The sequence below is a fragment of the Podarcis melisellensis genome, assembly GCF_964234715.1.
Source record: "Podarcis melisellensis genome assembly, chromosome: 9".
Taxonomy (NCBI): domain Eukaryota; kingdom Metazoa; phylum Chordata; class Lepidosauria; order Squamata; family Lacertidae; genus Podarcis; species Podarcis melisellensis.
In genome coordinates, this window is record NC_138541.1 from 50,202,654 (window position 1) to 50,228,764 (window position 26,111).

General features: G+C 40.6%; 2 protein-coding genes across 11 annotated transcripts in view; one reads left to right on the top strand and one right to left on the bottom strand.

Moving 5' to 3' along the window:
- On the top strand, window positions 1-12,746 carry PRIMPOL (primase and DNA directed polymerase). Of its 2 annotated transcripts, XM_081926365.1 has the most exons (14): window positions 1-131; window positions 1,098-1,180; window positions 2,672-2,856; window positions 2,998-3,089; window positions 4,614-4,755; window positions 6,232-6,379; window positions 7,094-7,381; window positions 8,332-8,494; window positions 8,963-9,060; window positions 10,013-10,099; window positions 10,185-10,293; window positions 10,462-10,544; window positions 10,633-10,679; window positions 11,887-12,746. In XM_081926365.1, the coding sequence occupies exons 2-14, from the start codon at window positions 1,171-1,173 to the stop codon at window positions 12,187-12,189; spliced, it is 1,755 nt and encodes a 584-aa protein (XP_081782491.1). In that variant the 5' UTR covers window positions 1-131; window positions 1,098-1,170; the 3' UTR covers window positions 12,190-12,746. The 2 variants fall into 2 exon arrangements, with proteins under 2 accessions (XP_081782491.1, XP_081782490.1); XM_081926364.1 differs by lacking the exons at window positions 1-131; window positions 1,098-1,180; window positions 2,672-2,856; window positions 2,998-3,089 and adding an exon at window positions 3,360-3,609.
- The window catches only part of CENPU (centromere protein U), a 23,741-nt gene continuing 10,101 nt past the window's right edge, over window positions 12,472-26,111 (bottom strand). For 7 of the 9 annotated variants that reach the window (XM_081926354.1, XM_081926348.1, XM_081926353.1 and 4 more), the window contains 2 exons: window positions 26,027-26,102; window positions 21,302-24,249 (listed from right to left, as the gene is read on the bottom strand). In XM_081926354.1, the coding sequence (XP_081782480.1) occupies window positions 22,250-24,249; window positions 26,027-26,102 (2,076 nt within the window). In that variant the 3' untranslated portion in view covers window positions 21,302-22,249. Of the gene's footprint in view, window positions 13,248-13,887; window positions 14,045-15,457; window positions 15,520-16,685; window positions 16,734-18,693; window positions 18,773-19,888; window positions 20,013-21,301; window positions 24,250-26,026; window positions 26,103-26,111 lie in introns of those variants that run through there. The other 2 variants (XM_081926356.1, XM_081926355.1) reach the window with 1 other exon arrangement.

Here is a 26,111-nt window from a genome sequence, read left to right on the forward strand (position 1 = left end):
AAGGAAGTTTGTCCAATGGAAAGCGCGGGAAAGCGCCCGTCGGCTCCCTCTTTTGCGCGCGCAAAGCCACTCCTCTTCGGAAGCGGCTGCGGGGCTGCAGCCGCTCTCCTCCCCACGCTCTCTTCTTAGAGGTAGGTAGGGGGCAGCTGCGATGCGGTTCACCCCCCATCAGTGCCGGATTGACGTATAAGCTAAACAAGCTATAGCTCTCTTGTCCCCCCTTTCACTATTAATATACTTCTTAATTGTATTTCAGTTCAACAATTACTTTGATATAATACATATTTTGTTATGTGCAAATGGCTTTAGATACCTATTAGTAGGTATGTAAAAACACCAGGCAGGCCCCACAAATAACCCAGAGATGTATTTTCAATAAAAGGACACATTCCACTCATGTAAAACCACGCTGATTCCCGGACCGTCTGTGGGCTGGATTTAGAAGGCGATTGGGCTAGATCCAGCCCCCGGGCCTTAGGTTGCCTTCCCATGCATTAGTGTGTTGGCTGCAGTGTGTCGTGCGAACGCTCCGCACACTCCTCCCGGGGCTGGAAAGGGGTTGGTTTAACCTCCGGTTTGCTAGTAAAACTGAATTACTGTGTCGCGAAATGATGCATGTCTAAACAGAGTGTCACCAACATGAAAAGTTTGGAAAGATCTGGCTTATAGGAACCTGAAACCCTTCTTTTGTGTGTGTGTGTGTGTGTGTGTGTGTGCGCACACACACACATGCTGGAAGGCCTATTTGCATTTCCTTTGCATGGTCTGGGTGCCAAGTGGATTTTGGGCCCCGGTACACAACGTATGTGTACTGTGTACTATATGTGCACTATACAAATGAATACTACTGTATACAAATACTTTGCATTTGTATAGTACACATTGCTCTAAATAAGTCCAGCACTGGACAACTAACAGACTTTACTACTGAGCTGACGTGTCAATCACAGATATAGTTGGGGCACTGGGTCTTTACCATAGCAACTGGCTTGGCTGTTTTTGCACCTGCAGTTAGCTCAATCACAAGGTGATTTACACTTATAAAGGAAATTAACCACTTCTCATATTCAGCATATTAATAGTCTACGTTTTTACAGGTATTTTCCCCTCAGTGTGTTTGCTGTCTCAAAGTAGGATAAAGACTGATTACTTCTCTGCAAGAAAGGTATCATGAGCACCAGTAAGTCCACTATTCCAAGTTCTGAAAATATTTACATTAAACTTAGCAGTATTAAGCATGATTAAAACTTCTTGCAGATAAAATCACTGCTGATTCAGAATAATTTATTTGATTCAGTTGACATTAGTGGTTCGTTCCAGAATTCTGTGAGGAGACATTGCATGGAATTAGGTGGTCTTGGTGCCTCATTTTTCCTGTGCCCCTTGAAAATCTGCTTCAGAGGGTTGGAGGACTTTCTGGGACAGGATGTTAGGGCTGCAAGTAGAGGAAATCAGCAAAAGTCCCTTCTGTTTGTGGAAGAGCTGCTGGGTCCAAATTCTTTGGATCCAACCCAGTAAATATATGTGCATATTCTGAAATATAAGGTGGGAAATGCAGATTGAGAACATAGGATACTGGACTGAATATATGATGAGAATGACATGATCCATATATATACACAGACATATTTGCATCATATCTGCATCACTGGACTAATGTCCTGTTTCATGATCACGTGTATTAATACTTCCACCTTTAAAACTGATTTTCTGGTGGAACATGACATGCTTGCTGAAGGATGTAATGGCTTGACATTAAAATATGTACTTTGAACAATTTAGTGTTAAGAGTGGTGTGTCAAGTGCAGCCCTATTTTTAAGAAGTGCATGTTTATGTACTCCAGTTTTCTGTCTTATGCACGAGCAGCAACCAGCAAAGGACTCAATCCCTGTTTAATGTATATTTTAACATGGAAATTGTGGTCTATGTGCACCTTTCCCAATATGTTGGCGCTTTCTAATAATATCAATACCCAATTGCTAAATAAATTGTAAGAAGTGGGATGTGTTCTCTGTTCAATGTACTGCTGATGCTAGACATATCGTTTGCATGTCCACCAACCCAGTTAGCCTGTGAAATATCTATCAATGCACTTCCCAAGTGTCTCTTAAGATACAGGATAAGCTGAAGCTTCAAAATAAGCAGGCACCTTGTCTTACTGGTCAATGGTTTCAATTGATTCTGGAAGTGGTTAAGTCTGTACAGTGGTACCTCAGGTTACATACGCTTCAGGTTACAGACTCCGCTAACACAGAAATACAGTAGTGCTTCAGGTTAAGAACTTTGCTTCAGGATGAGAACAGAAATCGTGCTCCGGCGGAACGGCGGCAGCAGGAGGCCCCATTAGCTAAAGTGGTGCTTCGGGTTAAGAACAGTTTCAAGTTAAGAACGGACCTCCGGAACGAATTAAGTACTTAACCCGAGGTACCACTGTACTTGCATGCTTCTTTGCTTATTTGCACCACCCATTTACCAATGCCACAATTTCATCTCTGGTCAAGAAGACAGTAAGAGTCAATCCTGCATCCAACCTCTGGGCTATATTGTATAATAACTATCTGAAAATGATCATGAGCTTCGCTTGTTTATAAATGGTAAATTTATAAATGGTAAATTATTTATAAATGGAACTCTTGGTTGAATACAAATTTGGTATTTTGATTGCTTTAGAACAGACAAAGAGAAAATGGGAAGAAAGGCTAAAGGATATTGAGGAGCTAGCATCTTCGTATAAACGACGGCCTCTCTGTCCACGTTATAAACCGCAGTTGTCCAAACCATGGCAAGCAACCCCAATTTGGAAGCTATTTCATCGGCAAACTCAGGCATTTAACTTTGCCAAAACTTGTAAACAGGTATGATGGTTACAATGTGGCTTTGCCAGCAATATGCCTTGCACATGTTATGTTTTTGTTATAGCACATTTATAATTGAGAAATGATTTGGCTTTGGGTACTTTGATTTGTTGATTGAGGTTTTTTTTTTAATTTTTAAAGGATGTTCATGTATTTGCTTTGGAAAAGAATGCAGAAAACAAGCAAAGGATTTATCTTGTGACAACATACACAGAGCTTTGGTTTTATTATAGGCAAGTATCTGAAAAACAAATACTGCACGCAGAACGATTTATGTTCATATATTGATGTAACTCAAACCTTTGTGTGTTTACTTTGAATAAGTTCCTCTATGTTAAATGGCACTTACCCCCATGTAGATGTGTGTAAGGTTGCAGCCATTGCAATTTAGAAGTTGAATCCAGACTTTGCCTTTGGGATATGGAAGGGCTCCTACCTTATACCTTTGATCCAGCAGTGGGATTACACTGCGAGAAGACAAGGTGAGGGGGAACTTTTGCTGAATTCCCCAGAAGCCCCTAGCATCCCTTTTCACAGTGTTCCAGTAGGTCCCCCAATCATGTGAAGCAGATTTTGGGAGAGCACTAGGGATTGGAAGGGGAAATGGGATTCTGTAATAGTCAGCTTTCCTTCCTCTGCTGACTAGAGCACCTCCTGAGTGGAATTCTGCTTGGGATGCTCCTGGAATCAAGCCTATGCAGTGGAACCTTGGTTCTCGAACACCTTGGTACTTGAACATTTCAGCACCTGGAAGTCCGGTTTTCAAACGTTTTTTGGAAGCCAAATGTCTGGCGCGGTTGTCGGCTATTGTTTCCAGGGTGCCTGGCCAATCAGAAGCCACGCCTTGTTTTTCGAACGTTTCGGAAGTCGAACGGACTTCTCGAACGAATTACGTTCAAGAACCAAGGTACCACTGTATATTCATTTGTGTTTTCCCCCCCAGTGTGACAGAACATTCAACTTTTCGTTAGATTTTTATTAGATTGAGGGTATATTTTCTTTTTCTTCCAAAAAGGAAACTAAAAAATATGTGGGCCCATCTTTTGCACCTTTGACCTCACTCAACAACATGAGTGCTGGTGTAGCGCCTGACCTCTGTTGCCACATTAGTTCACTTCTGGTATAAGCTCGTTGCAGCAGTTATACAGCTTTACTTAGATAGGCTCACTCAGCCAGCACATCTTTGTGCTTTTGTGTTCTTCAGCAGTGTAGTGGCTTTCTGTAAAACCATACAGTGGTACCTCTAGATGTGAACGGGATCCGTTCCGGAGCTCCATTCGCATCTAGAAGCAAACGTAACCCGTGTCTGCGCGTGCATGCGCAAGTGGCGAAACCCAGAAGTAACGAGCTCCGTTTCCTCTGGGTTGCCGCGGAGCGCAACTCGAACGTGCTCATCCCGAAGCACATTCAACCCAAGGTATGACTGTACACATAAAGAACTGGGACATATTTTTGGGGCAGGCGATAACTCAAAGTGATCCCAAACTATATATTTCTTTATAGTTTATAGTTACTAATTCCGAATTTGATGGTAAACAACTGTGTTCATCAATAGGATGCTATGGTTTTTTTCCAGACAATAAGGGTTCTTTTCTGTTTGGCCTTTCAGAAGGTTCCATTTGCATTTCACCTGCATGCAAGGCAATAGCAATGTAAAATAACTACGATTTTATTTAAAATAATTTGGAAGATTTGCTGTAATCTGGTAATTGCAATTGCAATTAATATAAATTATTATGATTCTCCCTTTAATCTAGAGCATATAATGAAACAAGCCTTATGCATTGTTATGAGGTTATTCCAGAAGAAGCTGTTTGCAAACTTTACTTTGATTTGGAATTCTACATACCAGCTAATCAAGAAGCTGATGGGAAACAGATGGTAGCAGACTTGATAGAGGTAATATTAAAGTAATAAAAAATATATATTTGGGCAAAACATTAGGGGATATATGCTCGGTATAATGGAATTTTATCAATGAAATAAGCCACCAAGGGAGGCAGTAGAATCTTGTTCTTTGGTGATTCAAACAAATGCTACACCATCATGTTAGTTTAAAATCTAATCCTGCAAGGTATTGGGCAAGACATGCCATGACCTTTCTATCTAGTCTAAGCACTTGAGAAGTAGTAATATTAATTGTGAGGGAATATAGCGTGAGCAGACTTTGATGTTAAATACCAGAACTTCGAAATTTCAAGTAACATATCATACTTTTATTTTACCAAAGAAGAGTGCCTAGTCTTAAAGTTTCAAAAAAAGAAGTTTAGTGTGTGGTATGAAAGTTGGAGCACAATGGGGAAAATAGCAGCTGTCTCTGTTTCAGTACGTAGTCATAAGATGTGCCCTTTTGACAGAAGTGGAAACTCTGAGTCTTTCTGGTGCTGGGTGAAGAGGGACAGCGTGGTTGATTTCCCATGCGCTGTGTAAAAGAGGAAGGACCGGGGATGAGGCCTAAAACCTTTGAAGTGTTGCTTGACCAAAAAGGCATTTTTTTGGCCCCAGTATAAGGGACTATCAGTCCATCTGAAATGGGCTGGCCAACAATCAAAGGGCTATGTGTAATGTACTACATATGCCCAGGACCTTTTCAGCTCCCACTCACCTGCTTGCTGTACCCCTTGCAAACTCGCTCCCAAAGCCCAGGGGTTTCTCCTGAGCAGCATTCCATGAAACAGAAAGGGCTGTGGCTTAAAGGGAAAACTGACCACTGTCTCTCTCCCCATGACCAACACATAGAAGTAAGTACCCCTAAGTTGGAGGAGGGCTTTTTCTATCAGATGTCATGGATGGGACTATTTATTTGGCTTTTCATCATCTTTGTAATCAATGAAAACATAAAATAACTATATTTTTAAATACTGTTACTGCAATAGGATACTGTTACAGAGTACAGTCATACCTTGGTTTTCGAACAGCTTAGTTCTCAAACGTTTTGGCTCCCGAACGCCACAAACAAAGAAGTGAGTGTCCCGGTTTGCAAAATATTTTTGGAAGCCAAATATCCGACGGACCTTCCTGCAGAAGCACAAAGTATTGTGGCTTAAGAATGCCCAATTTCAGTGGAGTCAATGAGCTTAAAGTCATATACCAAGTTAAATCTTAGTCATAAACATACTTACTTGTATTTTGCTGTATTTGAAATTTTCTGTGTTAGTTTTTCTAAAAGCTATGAAATGAAGCCATTTTTGGTGCCGGTTAATTTGGCATATCAGGTCTTTTAAATATGTTTATATTATCTTATGTTTTTACTTATGGCAATGTTTAAAATACGTTGTAAGTAGTGTGGATACTTATTGGGTAATAAGCCATTAACAAGTTTAATAATTAATAGGAGACAAAATGATAAAGGGAGAATTTCACTGTGTCTTTCAGTTCATTTGTAAAAAAATTGATGAACACTATGGAATAAAATGTTCAGTTGAAGATGTTTTGAATCTGGATTCCAGCACCAAAGAAAAATTTAGTTGCCACTTAATATTTTTGCTCCACAATGCTGCATTTAAGAATAATATTCATATAGGTAAGCACAATTTATTTCAAATGCATGCAAAATTGATTTGCAACCATTTTAAGGTAGTGGATATGAATTTATATTATCAATTTTTTATATCTAACAAGTTGGGCTGTATATACAGCCAGTTGGCAAGTGAGGCTCACATGCTTCATTGGTTAAAGTGTCTGACTAGGAGCAGGAAGACAGGTTCAAATCCTCACTCAGCCATGAAGTTGACTGAACTTGGGCCAGACTGTCTCTCAGTCTAACCTACCTCAAGGGATCGTTAAGAGGATAAAATGTTCTGGAAGAACCAAGTTGAGCTCCTTGGACAAAGAGTGTAAATAATAGTAACACAGAGAATCAGTACTTCCAGCTTACAGAGGTTCATTGTGCAAGTTATTCCAGTCTGCACTGGTGCCCTTGCCCTCATGGTTGGTTTGGTGTGGGTTGTGTATTGCTAGCTTCCTGCAGCATGCCAGCTAATGTCATAGGGTTCTTTCTATGCTTTTGTTTGTATTCTAACCACCAGATCAGGAGCGTGAGAAGCTAACTGGATAAGCTGTTAGTAAAATCTTGGAAAAAGGAATTCGTACAGTGCCTGCTGTTTTGGCTCTCTCCCCCCCCCCCCAATTTATAAAGATTCAGTATTTACTATTAGACAATCAATTGCATATTGATTCTTAGATTGTTTAACTTTCCTATTGTTGATCTCTCAAATTTCCCCATCCTATTTTTTAGGCAACTTTTTAAGAAAAATTTTGCAGCCCGCTGTTCTTTTAACTAGGAAAAGAGACGCAATGGTTCCAGAGAAACAGGTGGTCTCTCGTTCTCACAGTTGCAAAGCTGCCACTGATTTGCCCAGCTCTGTTGAAAACCAGACTGTCACCAAGGATGTGTCTTATAGTAGACAACTTAGTGCAAACGATTCTTTGGGAAATGGTGCATCTCAATGGAAAGAAAACCCAGATCTTTCTTTTCTAATAGTGAATGGTAAACACGGAGAAAAGCAGTTGTTCGTAGATCTTGGTAAATATAAATGCACATTTAATACACAGCTCTATGGTAATATTTTTGCATATGTGAAGAATCTGGGAACATTTTATTTATGCCTTAACAGGAGAGCTGGCAGGTATATCTGACAATCTGCTGTAGCTGGGGGGCCCTTTAGGTATTGTCAGGCTACAACTCCCAGGAGCCCCAGCCAGTACAGCTAGTGGATGGGGACAATAGATGCTGTACTCAGACAATGAAAGGATGGCGCCATGTTGAGCACCCCTGCTATAGCCCTTGTATGTATTTCATGGTTGACAGCATAGGGTACAGGTGGCACACTAATGCTTTAAGAAGCTTTTTGCCAATTGGTTGCGTATTTCAGTATGGAGATAATTTCAAAATTACTCATTGTGAATTTGTCCAGTGTGTGCTGATTAACGCTGATACTAAAAATGGTGGGCCTGATCTGGTCCTGTTGTATGTATGACTTTGGGTATGAGCAATTCTCCGCCCATGCGAAGAGTGCCAAAAGGGAAGATGAAGAACAGCTGTCAGAGACTTCGCATATGGGGAGGGAAGATGCAATAAGAACACAGTCATTCTTTATTTATACATGTGATGTTCAGGGGCATGGGCCAACATTTGCTGCATAAAGTCTACAAGTGTTTTCTGGCTCAGGGTGTTTGCGTATTTTCAAGCATACTTCATCTGATACCACAAACACAAGTATTGTCAGGACTCTACATTCTAATCCCCTCATATGTTGGAAATCTTATTTGATATACAAAAACACCCCAAAAAAACCCTGTTAGTGAGATCCCAGCTGTTGTTAAAGAGGTATTCAGTGATAAATTAAGAGGTGCATTCCAAGAGAGTTTATGGATTGAAATTGGTGGCCTTAAACTCATTTAAATGTTGACTTGCTTTGTTGATTCCAAAAGCATAAGCAATTGTAGATACAGCCAATAACCGTTTTTCTCTAGGAGTATATACAAAGAACAGAAACTTCCGATTATACAAGTCATCAAAAGCAGGAAACTCTGTTGTTTTGGACATTGCTGAAGATAACAGATTTGTTCCTGAACCAGTAAAGAATTCTTGTATAGAAGAGCAGTATTTCCTTTCCTCTTTGATCTGTAATGTAAGGTAACAATATCACTTTATTGAAATGTTAATTTCCCTAGTACTTTTTAGTGATTATTGAAGATGTTCATTATTTCACTTGCAATGGCAATGACTGATTATTATGTATGCTAGTCCCTCTCTGCTTGGAATCCTGGAGAATTTGGAGCAATGTTGCCTTGTAGAGTCATGATAGATTGAGGTGTTTAAGCCTCTTGGCTTGAGGAGCTCTCCTCTCATATGGCTATAAATCTTGGAAGGTGGTTGGTATAAAGCAGAATTTTTCCTGTTGGCCTGTTTCTTTTTTCTATCTCTGTCATTTTATCCATGATTTGTGATTGCTTGTCCAAGCACTGATATAGCCAAATAAGTGAAAATAATGAGCTTTTTAAAAAAAAACATGGTTTAAAGTGTGGCTATACATGTGTGGCGGTGGAAAATATGCTTGTATCCTGCAAGTATTAAGATTCTTCCCGCTGTGTTTCTTCTCAGATATTCAGACAGTTTAAAAATTTTGTCCTGTGACAACCCAAAGGAGACAAAAGAAAAACCTACGGATTTAGACGGCAGTGTTTCTAATGGCTGTCTGGGTAATTGTGTTAAAATAAATTTTAATTCATGTTATGGAAATGATGCTATGGCATTTAAAATTTCAAAATGTTTTTATTTCATCATGTGGCTGTGAAAATGAGTATGTCTGAATTGTGAAATTTATGTCTAGCTGTGCTCCTGAAGAAGTTTATCCTGAAACATTATTATGCATAGTAAATACTTCAAATATCTACAATTCAAAAAATTTGTAAGCTGCTGACAGTATTTGATTAAACCGCTCTTTGTCAGTGGTTATTGCAGTGTATTACACACAAAAAACAAAAGGTAATCCAAAAATTTTCAGAAGTGTTACGTTATTAGAAATTTAAAAAATGAAGGAATGTGAAGCAGGATTAATTTGTACTGCTGCTGATGACTAGGCTAGATATGAAAAGCATGTTAGAGTTTATTACATTCTCAGTGCAGACTTGAGGGAAGGAGACTCAGAATTCAGCTTTCTTAGGTGAAGTTCATACCATTTCAGGCTCCATTCCTCTAATATGCAAAGCTGGCGGCTGCATTATTCCATCTGGCCCAGAGCAGCTCCACTGGACTCAGCTGGTGGAGTGATGCTAGCATTATTCCAGCCTCTGGCAGTAGCCTGCTGAAAGCCCAAACCAGGGGTGGGTGGCCATTGCTATGCCAACGCTAGAATGCTGTAGCCTCGAACAGGTTTTTGCCTGCTGCCTCAACTGACATAAGCGGCGTGGATGCAACAGTGGCTATGTTTCTGTTATGCCCTGCTCCTGCCTGGCCAAGTTTTAGCATCATCTGTCAATGATTGCTTGTGTACTATGACAGGCAAGCTAGAAATGGTTTTGGTATGGAGCTTTTTGTTTTTTTTTACCATGGCAATGAGGTCCTAATTCTGTTCCTAACAGTGTTCATATTTTATTTCTTAGTATGTGCTATGGAAGAATAAGTTATTAACATTTGTAATTTTTTTTATAGACCCCATAGGAGGATATCAGTGCTCACCTTATCCAGAAATTGAGAACTTCGTTCTCTCTTTGGTCAATAAAGATAATGTTCAAGGAGGTAAGGAATATTTTTGGGCCAAGCAGAGGTGGTATTTCTAAAGATAATGAAGTTGTTTACAAAGTGGGACATCTCTTTTTTTCAGGGATAAGAAGATGGAACTATTTTTCTCTTGAGCAACTTCTTGTATATGACATCTCCAAGTACCGTTGGTGCATGAATATTGGCAGAGCTCACAAAAGTAACAATATAATGTATGTATACTTTGGTATTTTCCTAAAAATAATTTGTTCAATAGGTTAATAAAACTAGGATTACCTTTTCTGCAAAGCATTTATCTGTAGCAAGGCTATAAAATAGAGCAATTAAGATCACTCTCATTGACTGAAACTTACATAAACTATTAAATCTATTATTTCAAGGATTGTAATAGATTTGAAAAGTGAGAATTGGCATCAAAAATGCCATGACCCTGTTTGCAGAGCAGAAAACTTCAAGTCAGAATGTGAGTACTTTTTTGTATTATCTACAATATTACAGGTACTAATGTTAAATTGTTATAATTCAATATACACTCTCTTTGTATTTAACAGGTTTTCCACTACCAGCTGAGGTGTGCCTCCCATTTCTTTTCAAAGAGGTATGCTTTTCTCACAGTGCAATATTGAAATGTTTTGGTTATATCATGGCAAGACCTATTTCTGTAGCAAACAGTAGTTTAGAAAATGAGTTGTGTATATGAAAAATGAGCAAACATAAGAGGGGAAAAAATTCCAGGCCTACTTTTTAAAATAAAACCAGTATTTCATTAGCACCGTCTTGATGTTGTCATAGGCTTGCATTATTAAAGTTATGCAAGTGCATAACTCCTCTCAATTTGTCTACAATATGCCCATAGAACTGAAAATTACTCATTGTGAGTTGGGGTTGTGAATACTGTAGTACTGCTTGTGTTTCTCTCATTAAAGTCATGCAAGCCCATCCCTGATCTAACTGTGAATTCCTTTAGTCTGCACAGTTGTGCAACTGCTAGGAAGCACATCCCACTGAAACCAGAACTTCGTAATAAGACCTTCTCCATGTGTTATTTTGGCAGAAGTATTGTTAATGAAAATGCAGGTAGAATGCTCCTGTTCTATCATGAAAATACAGTGGTACCTTGGTTTACGAACTTAATCCGTTCCGGAAGTCAGTTCTTAAACCAAAGCATTCTTAAACCAATGCGTCCTTTCCCATAGCAGCGGGGGACTCAATTTACAAATGGAACACACTCAACAGGAAGCGGAACATGTTCTGCTTCCAAGGCAAAGTTCACAAACTGTTTAACTGTTTTTAATTATTTGTAAATTGCCTTGAGACAATGGTTTAGAACAGTGTTTTTCAACCACTGTTCCGCGGCACACTAGTGTGCCGCGAGATGTTGCCTGGTGTGCCGTGGGAAAAATTGAAAAATTCGAAAGATTTAAAAATAAAGTATTTTATAATTTTTCATATTTCTGTTTACTTACTATTTCATAATAAAGTAATTATAAAATACTTTCTTTGTGTTTATTTGATTCCTATTCAAGAGAATTACTTTATATATAGTCAATATAGGCACAGAGTTAAATTTTTTAACATTTTCTAATGGTGGTGTGCCTCGTGATTTTATTCATGAAACAAGTGTGCCTTTGCCCAAAAAAGGTTGAAAAACACTGGTTTAGAAGGCAAGTAATCAATGGTAGTAACAATAACAAAAAAAAAACTTTTGTCTGGTTGTAAGAAATATATAAATATTTTAAAACCTGGTTAAAAGTTATAATCCTCAAATAACTATTTATTTTGAAATAACTTGTTTGCTTTAAAAGGATGAAGAATATGTGTATATAATGGATGAAAATGGAAATATTGAAGAAAAAACAAACACACACCATGACCTTACAGAAAGAAAATCTTTAACGGCAACACATGAAAATAAAGAGCTGAACACCAAGAAAAGCTCAAGTATCACAGGAGATAATGAAAATGACATCTGCTTTTTGGAAGCTGCTGAGGATATAGAACTAGCTGAAGCTGCTGAAACATTTCAACCTTGGAGTACAGATGAAATACCTGATGAACTCCTAATAGAGGTTTCAAGAAAACACAAAGGAGATGAAACAAAAATGTAACTCTAATAAATTAGGCATGGCTGAATAAAAAACATTCACTAGGGTAGTTATGTTGGCAATAGCTAGTCAAGCTAGCCAACAACGTGCTTTTACTTGAGAAATCATTATGGTTTCAGCTAGCCAGTCCCAAGAGAACAAACACCAAAAAACATTAGTACCCCTTACAGAGTGACTTATAGGGCTGAAACAACTTGGCAACCACCAAGATGCCAGTTACTGAAATATGCTCTCTCTTAATTCTAGAAATGGATTAGTACAGCTAAATAAGTCAAATGAATATAGTGTAGAAAGTGATTTGTGTAATTCACATACATGTCCAACTACACATATATTAACTGTTTTGCACAGAGTGTGAGATTGGCAGAAAAGGGAAGCTTACCTGAATCATTTTAGAGTGTTTTTCTCTGGTATGTTTTAATTATGTTAGTGATGGAAAACAAAATAGCTTAATGTAATTTATACTACCCTGTGGGCCAACATGTTGCTGTTCAGATGTTCTTAGGGCTTGACAGCAAGCAGTGGTCACTTCTCAAGCTTGCCAATAAAAAACTATCAAGGTTTATCTTGTTCATATTCAGTTTTCTATCCTATCCGACTACTTCCTATTTGCCTCCAACTTAACTGGCAATTTAAAAAAGCACTTATTGCTTTTTATGCTGCGTTCAGATAGCCACACTAAAAGTACAAATAGTTCAGCCACTTGAGAAAAATCTCTTCAAAAAAGGACTAATCTTCAAATTTCCTGCTTCAACTACAATACTATTAGAGGTGTCAGTGGGGTGGCATTCAACTGTGTTTTACTCCAATTAGATCTAGTGAAAGTAATTGACATAACTTAGTAATGTTCATTAATTTCAATGGGTGCTGTGTAGTTGTATTTAAAATATGGCAGGGTATTCGTTAGGCAGTAAAGTGTAAATTATATGTATATTTGTCTAGTCCTCTGTTTGTGAATCTAAAACCTGCTGTAATTTTGAGTTGATACGGCGAATGTGGCTTTCAGCTCCTAAAATTCTTCGTGATTCCACCAGGAGTGCAGGAAGGCTGGAGGCACCATACTATGAAAGAAGAAAACGGGGGAAAACAATGTTTCTAAGAAAGGCAGTATTAAAACACTTTGTGAAATAATCCAGTCACAGCCCCATCCACCCATGCAGTTGCACCCAGATAAACACTAACTACTCACTGTAGTTTGGGGACTATTCAGAAGCAGGTTTGTCAAATCGGGTGGTAGCCTGGCTGGGCATTCCAGGGGCCATAGGATATACTGGATCTCCCTCTAGGTGGGCAGTGTCACTTTTGTAGGCCCCAAAAGTAATAGCACCAAGGGTGGATCAGGTGCCTTTGGATCTGCTGGATCCAAACCCCTTCTTTCCCTCGGCATGCCACTGGGACTGCTGAGAGATGATTGAATACACTACCCCTGGAGCTGGTATACCAATTTTTCCCTCCCACTGGATGGGAGGGAACTACAAAAGAAAAGGCTGGAGCAGCACAGAATTTGGGGCAGGGGGGAGGTTAAATGTTACCACCACAATAAGCCCTTTCAGAATGAGCACAACAGGGTTTGGGTGGTTTCTCTGCCATGGATTCTCCCACCCACCCAGCTGCCCAAAACAACAGTAGCAACAATGAGGATTTCTCTACCAAAGTAATGAAATACTGCACATGGCATCAAACTATTAAACATATACTTACTACTGTTTTTTCTTGTGGGTTTTCCGTTCTGACACTGACATATTTTTGTTTAAGATCCTTTAAATCAGTCACCAACTGAACTGCATTCCTGAGAGTGGATAGTTCTCCCTTTAGTTCAGCATATTCTCTTTCCAGTTTCTTTAGCTGTGGTTCAGTTCTGCAAAACACCAATGTGTAAGCATTGTGCCTTGATGAGCTACTTGGTTCTGCTAAAAAATAGTTAACTGTAGCTAACATTCAAGTGATCTTCTGCTCAGTCACACATGGGTTCTTCACTTCCACAGAACAATGTTTTAAAGAAGCTCCTGAGCCAAAGATTACTGATTGATTGAATTTCTAAACAGCCCTTCAGCCGAGGCTACCTTAGTGCATTAAACAAAAAGTAATAAATACAATAGAATGGGAGCTGGGACTTGTCCTTCCCTTCAAAGGTACAGAGCCCACTCTATTTGCGTGCATCAGTGCTTTTCCATCTAGCTCCTCAAGATGAGCTTCTAAGAGCCTACAGCAAGAAAGAGATGTGTGACTGTACAGAAGACCACTCAAAGAACATCAGTTTAAAGTAAGCAACCTGACTTCCTTCATGCTATGTGTGTAGATGCAGAAACGGAAGTTTACCAAGCTGGCCTCCCTGGAGGACACAATCCTGCAGGATGGTTCCCCCAAAGATTTCCTGGCAACACACCTTGAAACAGTTCAAATCCATGAGACAGCCTCAGTGACAAATTATCAGCAACAATGGACTAACATATGTGTAAGTTGTAACCACTAAGACAACAAACTTCTAGCAAAAAGCTAAGGAAAAAGGTTTAGAGTTAACTGAATAACATGTATCCAACACTCCTGCTAAACTGTCAGTTGAAAAAGACCTGGGCAGAAAGGCACCTCCACTCATTTGAGAGGAGGCTCTAGAATTTTCCAAAATGTTGCTTTTGCACAAAACCCACATGTGACTCCACAGAGACCATGAAGAATCATCTTTTAAAAAACACACCTTGAAAACAGGTTGTTGCAAATTGTGTTTATGAAGTTTCCCAGTGTTTAGAAATGCATGTAACAAAGAAGAGAACAATGCTCCAACAATAAAATTATTATCTGTCAATATTGATAATTGCACCAAACAAGTGGAATTTATGATTCATGATAAAACACAAAATACAGTGGTACCTCGGGTTAAGTACTTAATTTGTTCGGGAGGTCCGTACTTAACCTGAAACTGTTCTTAACCTGAAGCACCACTTTAGCTAATGGGGCCTCCTGCTGCTGCCGCACTGCCGGAGCACGATTTCTGTTCTCATCCTGAAGCAAAGTTCTTAACCTGAAGCACTATTTCTGGGTCAGCAGAGTCTGTAACCTGAAGCGTATGTAACCTGAAGCATATGTAACCCGAGGTGGTACAGTACTACAGAATATAAAAAAGCATGCACAAATGAGCTTATGAGAGGTATATCATAAGAAAGCATTTTAAACTTTAAATATAAGAAGTGTTCTGGACTATGTCTAAAACTTAAACAAATCTAAAATGTATTTCAAGTTATTTCATGAAACATTTTAACTGATGAGAACATACTTAAGAAGTTCTCCTTTGACCTCTGTCAAACGCTGCCTTTTCTTATTTGTTGCTCTCACCATCTGTAATGACAATAAATATATTTTAAGACTGAAAAGCAAATCATGCAAGGGTGATATCCAGCTAAGTCATACTTTGAGCAGACCCACTGAAATCAATGAACTTAACTTACATGCCCATTGATTTCAGTGGACCTACTCAGCATATAACATTGGCTATCACTTCAGTCTGTCCTTAATCATTTGTACACCTGCACTCTACAAAGTATAAAGGGGACATCTTTTGTACACATGATCTTGCTATAATAAGTACAATGAGTGACAGAATAAATAAATACAATTAATGTACAGGGGGACAAGTGATGTTTACAGAAAGGAAATCCAATTGATTAATTGGTATAAGAGGACAGAACATTCATTATATAAAATCAATACTTGCCAATATGAATACAATGGCATTAATGCCAGTGGTTTTATTTTTAAAAAATTGTCCACCAAAACTAATGTCTGCTTTTAGAAAAGCTATCGCAAGAAAACAAAACAGTTGTAATAAATTCATTTTCTCATATAAGGCATACCAATCTATTTGGGCTCTTTATCACATAAAATAGTGAATATTATGCTCCTTAACATCCAAAATGTCAGGAAGAGAGCCAGGAGTTGTATGAAAGCTACACATTTTGGTCTAAGACACACACACCTTTCATAAACTGTCTCCAGCAATGAGTACCAAATGCAGATTTGCTTCTTATCCTGGGGAACGTTCAGTTGCAGACGGCAGTACACAAGCGCTACACCTGATCAGGTTGATTATATATGTTAACTGAACACATTTCAGTCAATACAATTAGCCACAGAGACAACATGCTCTCTGGTGTCCTGTCTCATGATTCCAAACATTCTCCCCTCTAACAGCCACCTCGGAAGCAGAAACCTAGCCTTCCCATTCACTCCAAAGCAATCATGGATGAAAAACGTGGGCTTCAAAGCAGCACACCTCTAAAACTAGCATGTCTCAGAGCCAAAATCAACACGAGGGCATAAATTCTTGCCACAACTGTTGGATTTAATCATTACTGGAAGGAGAGCTTCTCCCTCTGGTGAAATTCACAGGGCACACTGCGAACTCCAGCTCTTAATTCACTGAAATGTCCTAATCCAACATGCATACTCACTTCTGTAGTTAGACAGAACCCATACAATTAATGAAGATTCATGAAATTGTTTACCTTTGCATTTTTCAATTTTGTTGTTCTAAGTTCCTCAGCACCTGCAACCTAATGAAAATGCGCAGGTTTTAGTAATACAGCATAGCTTCTTAATTTACTCTTTTATTCAGTTGTTTTATTATGACACAGCTTTTGTGTGTCACTGTATGGGTTACAATTTATTGGTTTCACATTTTCTAGTCATGGGGTTTCTGGAAGTAATTATCCAATTACAAGTAATCTGAGAGGGTTTTTTTAAGTTGAGGTCTCTGACATCACCATGCCAACAAAGGTCTGTATTGTATGGTTTTCCCAGTAGTAATGTATGGAAGTGAGAGCTGGACCATAAAGAAGGCTGATCGCCAAAGAATTGATACTTCTGGAGGATGGCGCTGGAGGAGACTCTTGAGAGTTCCATGGACTGCAAGAAGACCAAACCTATCCATTCTTAAGGAAATCAGCCCTGAGTGCTCACTGGAAGGACAGATCGTGAAGCTGAGGCTCCAATACTTTGGCCACCACATGAGAAGAGAAGGAAAAGACCCTGATGATGGGAAAGATGGAGGGCACAAGGAGAAGGGGATGACAGAGGACGAGATGGTTGGACAGTGTTCTCGAAGCTACCAGCATGAGTTTGATCAAACTGCAGGAGGCAGTGGAAGACAGAAGTGCCTGGCGTGCTCTGGTCCATGGGGTCACGAAGAGTCGGACACGACTAAACGACTAAACAACAACAACAATTCTTTGAGTTCGGTGATTTCCAGATTTCTCCCTTTAGCATATGTCTGTTGCAGCTTTGGGATCAAGAAGGCTGGCTAGAAGGCAGGAGTTGGCTAACCATAACATAGAGTCAACAAGGGAAGCTCAAAAGCCATGGTTACTCATATGAGAGACAACCAAAACTGTGACCATTACTTTTTGATTCCTTCTCCTTTCTGTGCTCTTTCCAAGGCTCTAGCTACACTATCCTGCTGTAGCCAACTAGGATGCAGCTCCTACAACTTTTAGGTCCATGAGTAAGTCCATGTTAGAATCCCAGGTGAATGCCAACTGTTGGGACACTGTCTTGGCTCAGTCCAACATTAGGGCCTAAGCAGGTAAGTTACAAAGATTCTGTAATTTGTGGAAAGTTACTTAGTTTTCATAGTTCTGACTTTGTATTTATTATCCTAAGCCAGAATCTTAAAGGATCAGTGCTCACCTGGGGAAAATATGATTCAAAGTTTTATTTAAAAGATTTATCCCACCCTTCATCTTTCTTTCCTGGTTGTTTTACAATACCTCTTCCATTTGAGAAACATGGCTGGAGTCCTTTAAAAATGTTAAATCATTGCCACAAACATTTTTCATACTAAGTATTATTTTAATTTTGCTGTGGGCACTTTGTTAACACTATCGTTTCCAAGTTTGATAATTAAATAATACAACAGGTTTCAGTTCAGTTTTCAAACGTTCTGTCATTTGAAAAACAAGTTTTAAAGTCTGCAGTTGGGAAAACAGCAGAGGAAAAATCATGTCAGATAATACAAAGCCTTTGTATGTGTAACAGTAGAAGGGAACCTTTTTTTGATGAGGGTCACATTCTCTCAGTTTGCAATTTGTTGAGAACCACATGGTGAACCATCCCCTTATCTTCCTTGTGAAGAACAGATCACTCTTGCTACAGCTCTGAACAGATAATTTTCAGAGCTTTCCCCCTTCCACCACTCCATTCATTTGAGCCCCTCATTTCCCTCACCGGTCTAACAAATGCAAGTCTGTTTGCATTTTGGCAGCGCCGCACCCTCATTTCCATTTGTCAGCCTTATTCACGCAGAGCATTTCATTAGCTGGCATGCCATAGTCACTAAGCAAATTTTATCATTGTAGGCTGTTTTCGGGCTTTCCCTTTCCGAGGGTTTCCCCCTATTTTTTTAATGCTTCTGCAAACTCCAGTACCTCCCTCTTGTGCATGGATGGTGCTGTTTTGGTAACATAAGCAATGGCACTTACATCTGAACAGCAGAAATAAGGGAACAACTGTACTTACATTATTGGTGAGTTGCTCTCTGAACGCAAAAGAAAAGCTATCAATAGCTTTCCTACATATTTTCAGTTCCACTCCTTGTCTGAATAGGGAAGAATGCATACAAATCAGTATATTAAACCTAAAGAGAAATGCTGAACTGATCAGTATATTGAAAAACATTCTACGTATTGAACTTGATACTTTGAGTGGACAAAAACTGGAAAATGCCATCAGCTATCTAAATTTCTCCTACTGAATAACACGTGAAATGATAACTTCAAACACTGAAAGCTTAATTTAGTTGCATTACATTTAGTTAGTTCATCCTCATTATGGTTTAAACTTGAGGGATGGGAATTGTTTTAGATAAGCACCCATTTGTTTTGTTCTAGTGTTCTTTCTTCCTATATACATAAAAATGTAAGGTTGCCATTGCACAGCGCCCATTGGAGGACTTGTAGTGCATCATCACAATACTGGATTTGCATGAAGTCAGGACGGGGCAGAGGAACAGAAGAGAAGGCAGGCTGCACAACAACAGCAGTCATGACATGGGAGTGAGCACAGAGGGACACTGAGGGAAACTGCTGCTTTAAACATCAGAGGATGCAAAGCCCTCAGATATTCCACAGAATCTTCCCACAATCATATATTTCATTCATGGTACCATGTGTTGTCTTTGACAAAATGTCTCAGATTGAATGTAGTACTTTACAAGATGTATTTAATTAACAAGCAACTACTCATATTTGTACAACATTCATCAACTGAACTTAAACTGACAAACTTGCTCTTAAGATTCTACTGCTCTTAATCTGCCGTAAGATTCTACTAATCTTAAGAGATACAGTAACATATCAGCATGGGGTGTTTGTGCAAAGAAGGCTGCAGAGGAAGAAACATGACTATGGGGGTGCCCTAGGGTAGTAATGTGTGGGGAAGGGAATGGCAAGGGCTTGGCGAGTTGAGGGAGCAGGGGCAGAGTTCCTAGGAAGTAGTATCAAGGAAAAATAATTTCATAACAGAGTAAAAATGGCTTGGCCTTTTGGTTACAATCATATGACAACATTCACTATGTTTAAACAGCACAGCTGCAGCAAACCAATCTGTAACAGAGAGAGCACATAGTATTGTGGCTTAAGAATGCCCAATTTCAGTGTAGTCAATGAGCTTAAAGTCATATACCAAGTTAAATCTTAGTCATAAAGATACTTACTTGTATTTTGCTGTTATTTTCTCAAATGCATTCAGAATAACATCAGTTTCTTTGACACGGCTGGCAGCCTTTTTCATGTCTTTGGAACCCCAAACCTTTATCAAATCTGGCTCAGCATCTGAATCTAAATAAATGGTGTTTTTGAAGCAGCTTTTGAGATTATAGGTCTCAGCCAACCCTCATAATTTATGATATAAAATGCCTCAAAATTGCACCAACTTTTAATAGAAGAAATAAAATCCATAAATGATGGCATTATAAAACATTGTCTTTCAGTTGTGAAATTGAAGACAGCACTGCACGGTAGCACTAAAAAACAATGCTAACACTTATTGTTTCATATATTGGCAGGCAGAATAGTGACCATTAGGTCACCTAATAGGCAATGGTCTGATAATATGACGAGCCAATGTGACATAGTGGTTAGAGCATCTGTAGTAAAGTTAGGAATTCAATTCCAACACGCTGCCACCATGTAGAAATGTTAGGGGGCACAGCATCCCGCCACTACACCCTTGTAGTAATGTTACGGACACATACCCCTTCCTCACTTGTCCTACAATCCAGCAGGACCAGGCTAAGAGAGGGAAGGTGGTGCCGCAATATATACTTTTTACAGGACCAAACACATTAAAAGGGTAGATGCAGCCACCACTCCCTTGTAACCCGGGATAGCCAGAAGGTTAACCCAAGGGAGAAGGTTGCTTTTCCCAGTTACCGGCTGTCCCATCCTGCAAATTGCTTCCACAAAATACAGGCAGCAATTCAACAGGTTCCACAATTACAGGCAGAAATTCACGGGTACAGCAGGGGCTAAATGGTCAGGCTCTGGATTCAGACTTCCCCAGAATGGCACACAGAACAACAAGGAAATCCTCTTTTCTTTAAAATTTATTTAAAAAACAAGGTTAAACATACTTAAAAGTAGGCACATCTCTTATAACGTTTTAGACAGAAAAACAACATTGTAAAGCATTGCTAGCTAAACATAGTTACAAAAAAACGAGAACATAAGAAAGTTTAGAGCAGTTCGAAAAGTCCTTGGTTGAATCTGCATCTCAAGAATAGGAATCTTCTTCACAAAGGACACGCATATGAATGTAGCAAGTTGAATGTCAGCATGGTGGTATCTGACAGAAGGGCGGATGAGGTGCCCGCACAAAACCCCTTTCCTAGGATTTTTTTCCCTGCAAAACCCCACGTGGAATCGGACCTCAAAACCAATAAGAAATCTTGATTAATTTTAAATTTACCAATGTTCAGCTAGTTGGATAATAACTCAGCTTGTGACAGCTGGGGCTTGTTGGTTCTCAAGACCTTGGATCAAAAGTTTCCTCCCCAAATTTCTCAGAGACACATCAGGCCCTCCTTCTCCTGTAATGAGGCTTGATAACCCATGTTCACACAGTGCCAAAACACTCTGCACATGCTTAAGGCGTTCTGGCCACAAATTGAGAAAAATTAACTCAATCTCCTCCCATCTCCCTCTGAGCATGGACAAAGGATTATCTAGGAGCTTGGCAAAACCTGACTGGTTTGACACAAACTCTGAGCTCCTTTGGTAAACCTCAACCAAAGTTTTCAGCAGATTTTGAACAAAGGGGTTGGGCAGGCTGATGATCCCACCAGACCTGAAAACAATTTTACTCATAACACAACCATGCTATTTTCCAGGACTAAAATTTTGTAAAGGACCCACCAATTTCATTCTCTTTTTAACGAAACCACTTACATTACAAAACATATTTTGAAAAACATTAAACATATCGACTGGGTCTTTAAAGTCCTTGAGCTGTGGATAGAAAAATTCTTTTTTAGACACAAAAAAAGACAGATTCAGTCTCGCAAGGAGGGCTTTCCGCAGCTTCTAGGCAACCTAGGAGAAACTGACCAAATCTCTGCTTTACTTCAAACAACAGAGAATCCCCCGTCATGGCAAGAGTCTCACAACTCTCCACAAGGGTTTGGCTAGGCTGAGGTGGCCCCCTTCCTCTTCTTGACTCTCAGCTATCAGCTGACAGGATACGCTTGCATCTTTCTCAGTCTGCGTTGCAAGGGGGCTTGCTGCAAGCTGCAGGAAAGGAACTGTAGATTTCAAAACACTTTCCCCCAAAGTAGGGTTTGCACAAACTTGGGGATCAGGGACTGGAACAAAATGATCCCCCTTAAAATCCTTGGAGGGAACTGGATCAATGGCTGCAGGTTGGGGGATTAATTTTCCACCACTAGAATTACTTTTCCGAAAATTGGACTGAATCAGCTGGGACAAAAACTAAGTCATTTGGTACAGTCACAGTATCAGAGTTTTTGCCTCGAAAGGAAGGCGCAGCAATTCGACGAATGTGAACACTGGGGGGTGCGTTAGACGCTGAATTGGACCAATGAACGCAAGGAGTGGCGGTACTTATTAAGCCAACCCTCTTCCCCAACTGGGGTCTCAGGAACAGCAGTCTTAGCAGTCCCCGTGGCTGCGGGAATTATAGCACCAGGTGCCATACCTCCACCCCTCCCATCCAGAACAAGGCTTCCCTCAGCCCTCAAACCTTGAGGTGTCGTTCCCCAGTTTTCCATCACCTGTGCCTGGGTGGGTGAGACCTTAATTGACAAAGAGTTCACCGATATTTGCTGTGGGTGAACCTTAAATCCCAAATCATTTCCCACCAGAACAGGGCTTTTACACACTTCAGGATCATGAACTATAACAAGTTGATTTCCAGTGTAGCCTTTATAGGACACCAGAACAATGGCGGTAGGTTGGAAAATCTCATCTACGCCATATGGGCTGATCTTCAAGGGGTCAGGCTGCATCTGTATGGGCAAAACCAGATCTCTAGACACGCTGGTGATATCAGAACCCGTGTCTCGGAAAGAGTTCACAGCAATTCCATTGATCTCAATGGGTGCTGTAAATTTTAAATTAGCCCAATTAACATGTGGCACCCTCGGTCCTGCCCCTGTACTCAGTGGCCCCACTGTAACAGCATTAGAAGTGGTTCCAGCAGTCTTGGGAATTATAGCATCAGGTGCTGCCCCACCCCTCCCATCAGGGACTGGGTTTTCTTCAGTTCCTGAACTTTGCTGCTCAGCCTCCCAGTCCTCCGCCAGTCGCTGAATCATACGCACTGCAGGGGTCGATGTCAAGGCTGGGGGCTTTTTACCATTCAATTGAGGGCAAGCTGCCTTCACATGGCCAGGCTTTTTACAATAAAAGCACAGTCCCGAACTAGGAGCAAGTTTCGAGCGGTCACCCCCCGCTAAGGAAGAGTCTTTTGTAGGCATGGTGGTGGCTTTACTTTGTTCCTTAGCTGGGGGAGCAGATCTCCTGGCTGGAGCTGACGCCGCTGGTCTGTTCCCTCCCGGCTGTCCCCTGTTCGTCAGATGGGACCGCTTCAATTTAAACGATTCTGCAAGCTGGGTCGCTTGCTCCAAAGTAGCTGGATGCTGATTGGCGACTAGGCTTGCAATCTCAGGGGACAATTGTTGCATAAATTGTTCTTTTAACGCCAATTGCCTTAGTCCTTCAAAAGTATCAACGCCTTCAGCCAAAAGCCATAATTCAAAATTTTGAGCCATTTTCGAAGAATACACAGAAATACTGTCTGAGGGGTTGCATTTATCCACCTTTCGGAAGGCTCGTCTATAATTTTCAGCGTGAAACCCAGGCCTCTGCATCACCAGCCTTTTAAAACGCTCATAGTCATTTGCCTGGGACAAAGGGAGATGGGCCATCAGCTCAACTAGCTCCCCACAAATTAAGGAGCGCAAAATAGGCATGTACATTCTCAAGGGCACCCCCAGATCCCGACAGGTCACTTCAAAGAAAGTTAAATAACTAAAAACGTCTGTGGGGGGCTGGTATGTAGGAAACAAACGCAAGTCAAAGTTGCTCAAAGGAAACCCTTGAGGAGCTTGTCTTGGAATTGCTCCCCGCGGTTCTGGGGTACAGTCATACCTTGAGGCATAATGATAACGGGGCACCTGTCCATCCGGACGCTGAAGTCCCCCCTCTGCGTATCCACGCGAGGGTTGGGGGTTTGGTTCTACCTCCTCGTACCGTCGCGCCGCCCCACAGGTTTCCCAAGCTCTTACTGGTGAGTAGACCCGGACTGGACTAGGCAAACGATGTCTCACTGGTCTGCGACTTTCATGGGACGGACGCTCCAGGTCGTCGTCCTCCACAGATGCTTCCCGCATTTGTCGTGGCAAGTCTCGATACTCATACACCATCCGGCTAGTTCTTGGAGCAGTAATGATGGACTGGCCCACTCCGGGAAATTTTTCCTGGCACCGAAATCCTCCCTGGACGGGATCTGGCACCCGTTGGACAGCTTCGCCGGCTGAAAACTCCATTTCTCTTGGCTCTGCATAAACAAGATAGCTTCCTCTAGGAGGTGTAGAAGCAATCACAGCTTTCACTTCCTCGCAAGGTGATAGCTGTTGGTTAAACGACCTGCGCTCTGAGAGTTGCACGACTCTCTCCCGCCCCTCCGAGAAGTTCTTAGTTCTTAATTGTTTGGCGTTCTCTTCTCCCTCAGAATGCTCCAAGAACAAGGGGGAGGAGTCTGCTTTAGAAATTGGTTGTTGGGGAGGGGGTTCTGCTGCGGTAGGAAGGGAGCTACTCTCTCTACCCGGCCCCCATTCACCCACCGTTCACATTGTATTCTTATGGGGGACTCCGCCTTCCATGATTCCTAACTATCCATCAGAAAAAAAATAAAATGTCTGCAACTTATAAGAGATACATGCTCAAATTAAAATCAAAGTGCCTTTCTGTAGGGAAGTTCGATCCCACCACACTGCCACCACGTAGTAATGTTACGGCCACTCACCCCTTCCCCACCCATCCTACCATCCAGCAAGACCAAACTAAGAGGGAAGGTGGTGCCGCAACATATACTTTTTACAGGGCAAAACACATCAAAAGGGTAGATGCTGCCACCACTCCCTTGTATCCAGGGCTAGTCAGAAGATTACCCAAGGGAGAAGGTTACTCTTCCCAGTTACCGGCTGCCCCACCCTGCAATTGCTTTCCACAAAATGCAGGCAGAAATTCAACAGGTTCCGCAAATTACAGGCAGTAATTCACAAGTTCAGTAGGAGGCTAAATGGTTAGGCCTGGATTCAGACTTCCCCAGAATGGCATGAGGAACCAATAGGAAATCCTCTTTTAAAAAATTATTTAAAAAGCAAAATTAAACATACTTAAGAGTAGGCACATCTCTTATAGTGTTTCAGACAGAAAAACAACAACATTGTAAAACATCGCTAGCTAAACTACTTACAAAAGCAAGAACATAAGAAAGGTTAGAGCAATTCAAAAAGTCCTTGGTTGCATCCGCATCTCAATAAGACAATAGGAATCTTCATCACAAAGGACACGCATACGAATGTAGCAAGTTGACTGTCAGCATGATGGCACCTGACAGAAGGGCGGATAGCTGCACCCACAAACGCCTTTCCTAAGATTTTTATTCTTTAAAACACCACGTGGAATCGGACCTCAAGACCAATCAGAATTCTTGTTTTATTTTAAATTTACCAATGGTCAGCTAGTTGGATAATAACTCAGATTGTGACAGCTGAGGCTTGTTTGTTCTCAAGACCTTGGGATCAAAAGTTTCCTCCCCAAATTTCTCAGAGACACACCAGGTTCTCCTTCTCCTGTAAAGAGGCTTGATAACCCTTACTTACACAGGGATGACACTTAATAACCAGGTGTTAAATCACCAGTAATCAGCTAGAGGTTTTTCCTTCCTGCAGATGCCAGAGATAAGCATTCACACTCCCAGAGACAGCTAGTCTACAGCTTAAAGTAACAAGGACACATTTCCCATAAATCCTTTGGCCTTTGGTCTTCCCAGAGTGCTTTTCTTCAGCTTGACCAAAGTTTGTCTATTGAAATTTCCTATCTTCACTACAGCGTCAGACTAGGATCTGGGTGTCTCTCGGCCAAACCTACCTCACAAGGTTGTTGTGGGGATGAAATTATGAGTTGGTGGGGAACCATGAATACCACCTTGAGCTACCACTATCAGGGTAAGTGCCCCAATTTTAAAATTCCTGTGCAGTGGAGTGAGTGACAAGCTATCCATGGATCCCCTCCACTCTAAGTGAAACACCACACAACCTCTTTCTCACCTGAGTAATCTGTCTCCATCTCTGGTGAACAAGCCTCTTTCTGATTCTTGTGGCATTCAGCACTCATAATAGGCATCTGTCAAAT

Bases quoted from the DNA above. Each gene is read 5' to 3' on its own strand.
- PRIMPOL (XM_081926365.1), top strand. The intron at 2,857-2,997 runs GTATGATGGTTA...TAATTTTTAAAG, and splicing joins TTGCCAAAACTTGTAAACAG to GATGTTCATGTATTTGCTTT. The intron at 7,382-8,331 runs GTAAATATAAAT...GTTTTTCTCTAG, and splicing joins GCAGTTGTTCGTAGATCTTG to GAGTATATACAAAGAACAGA.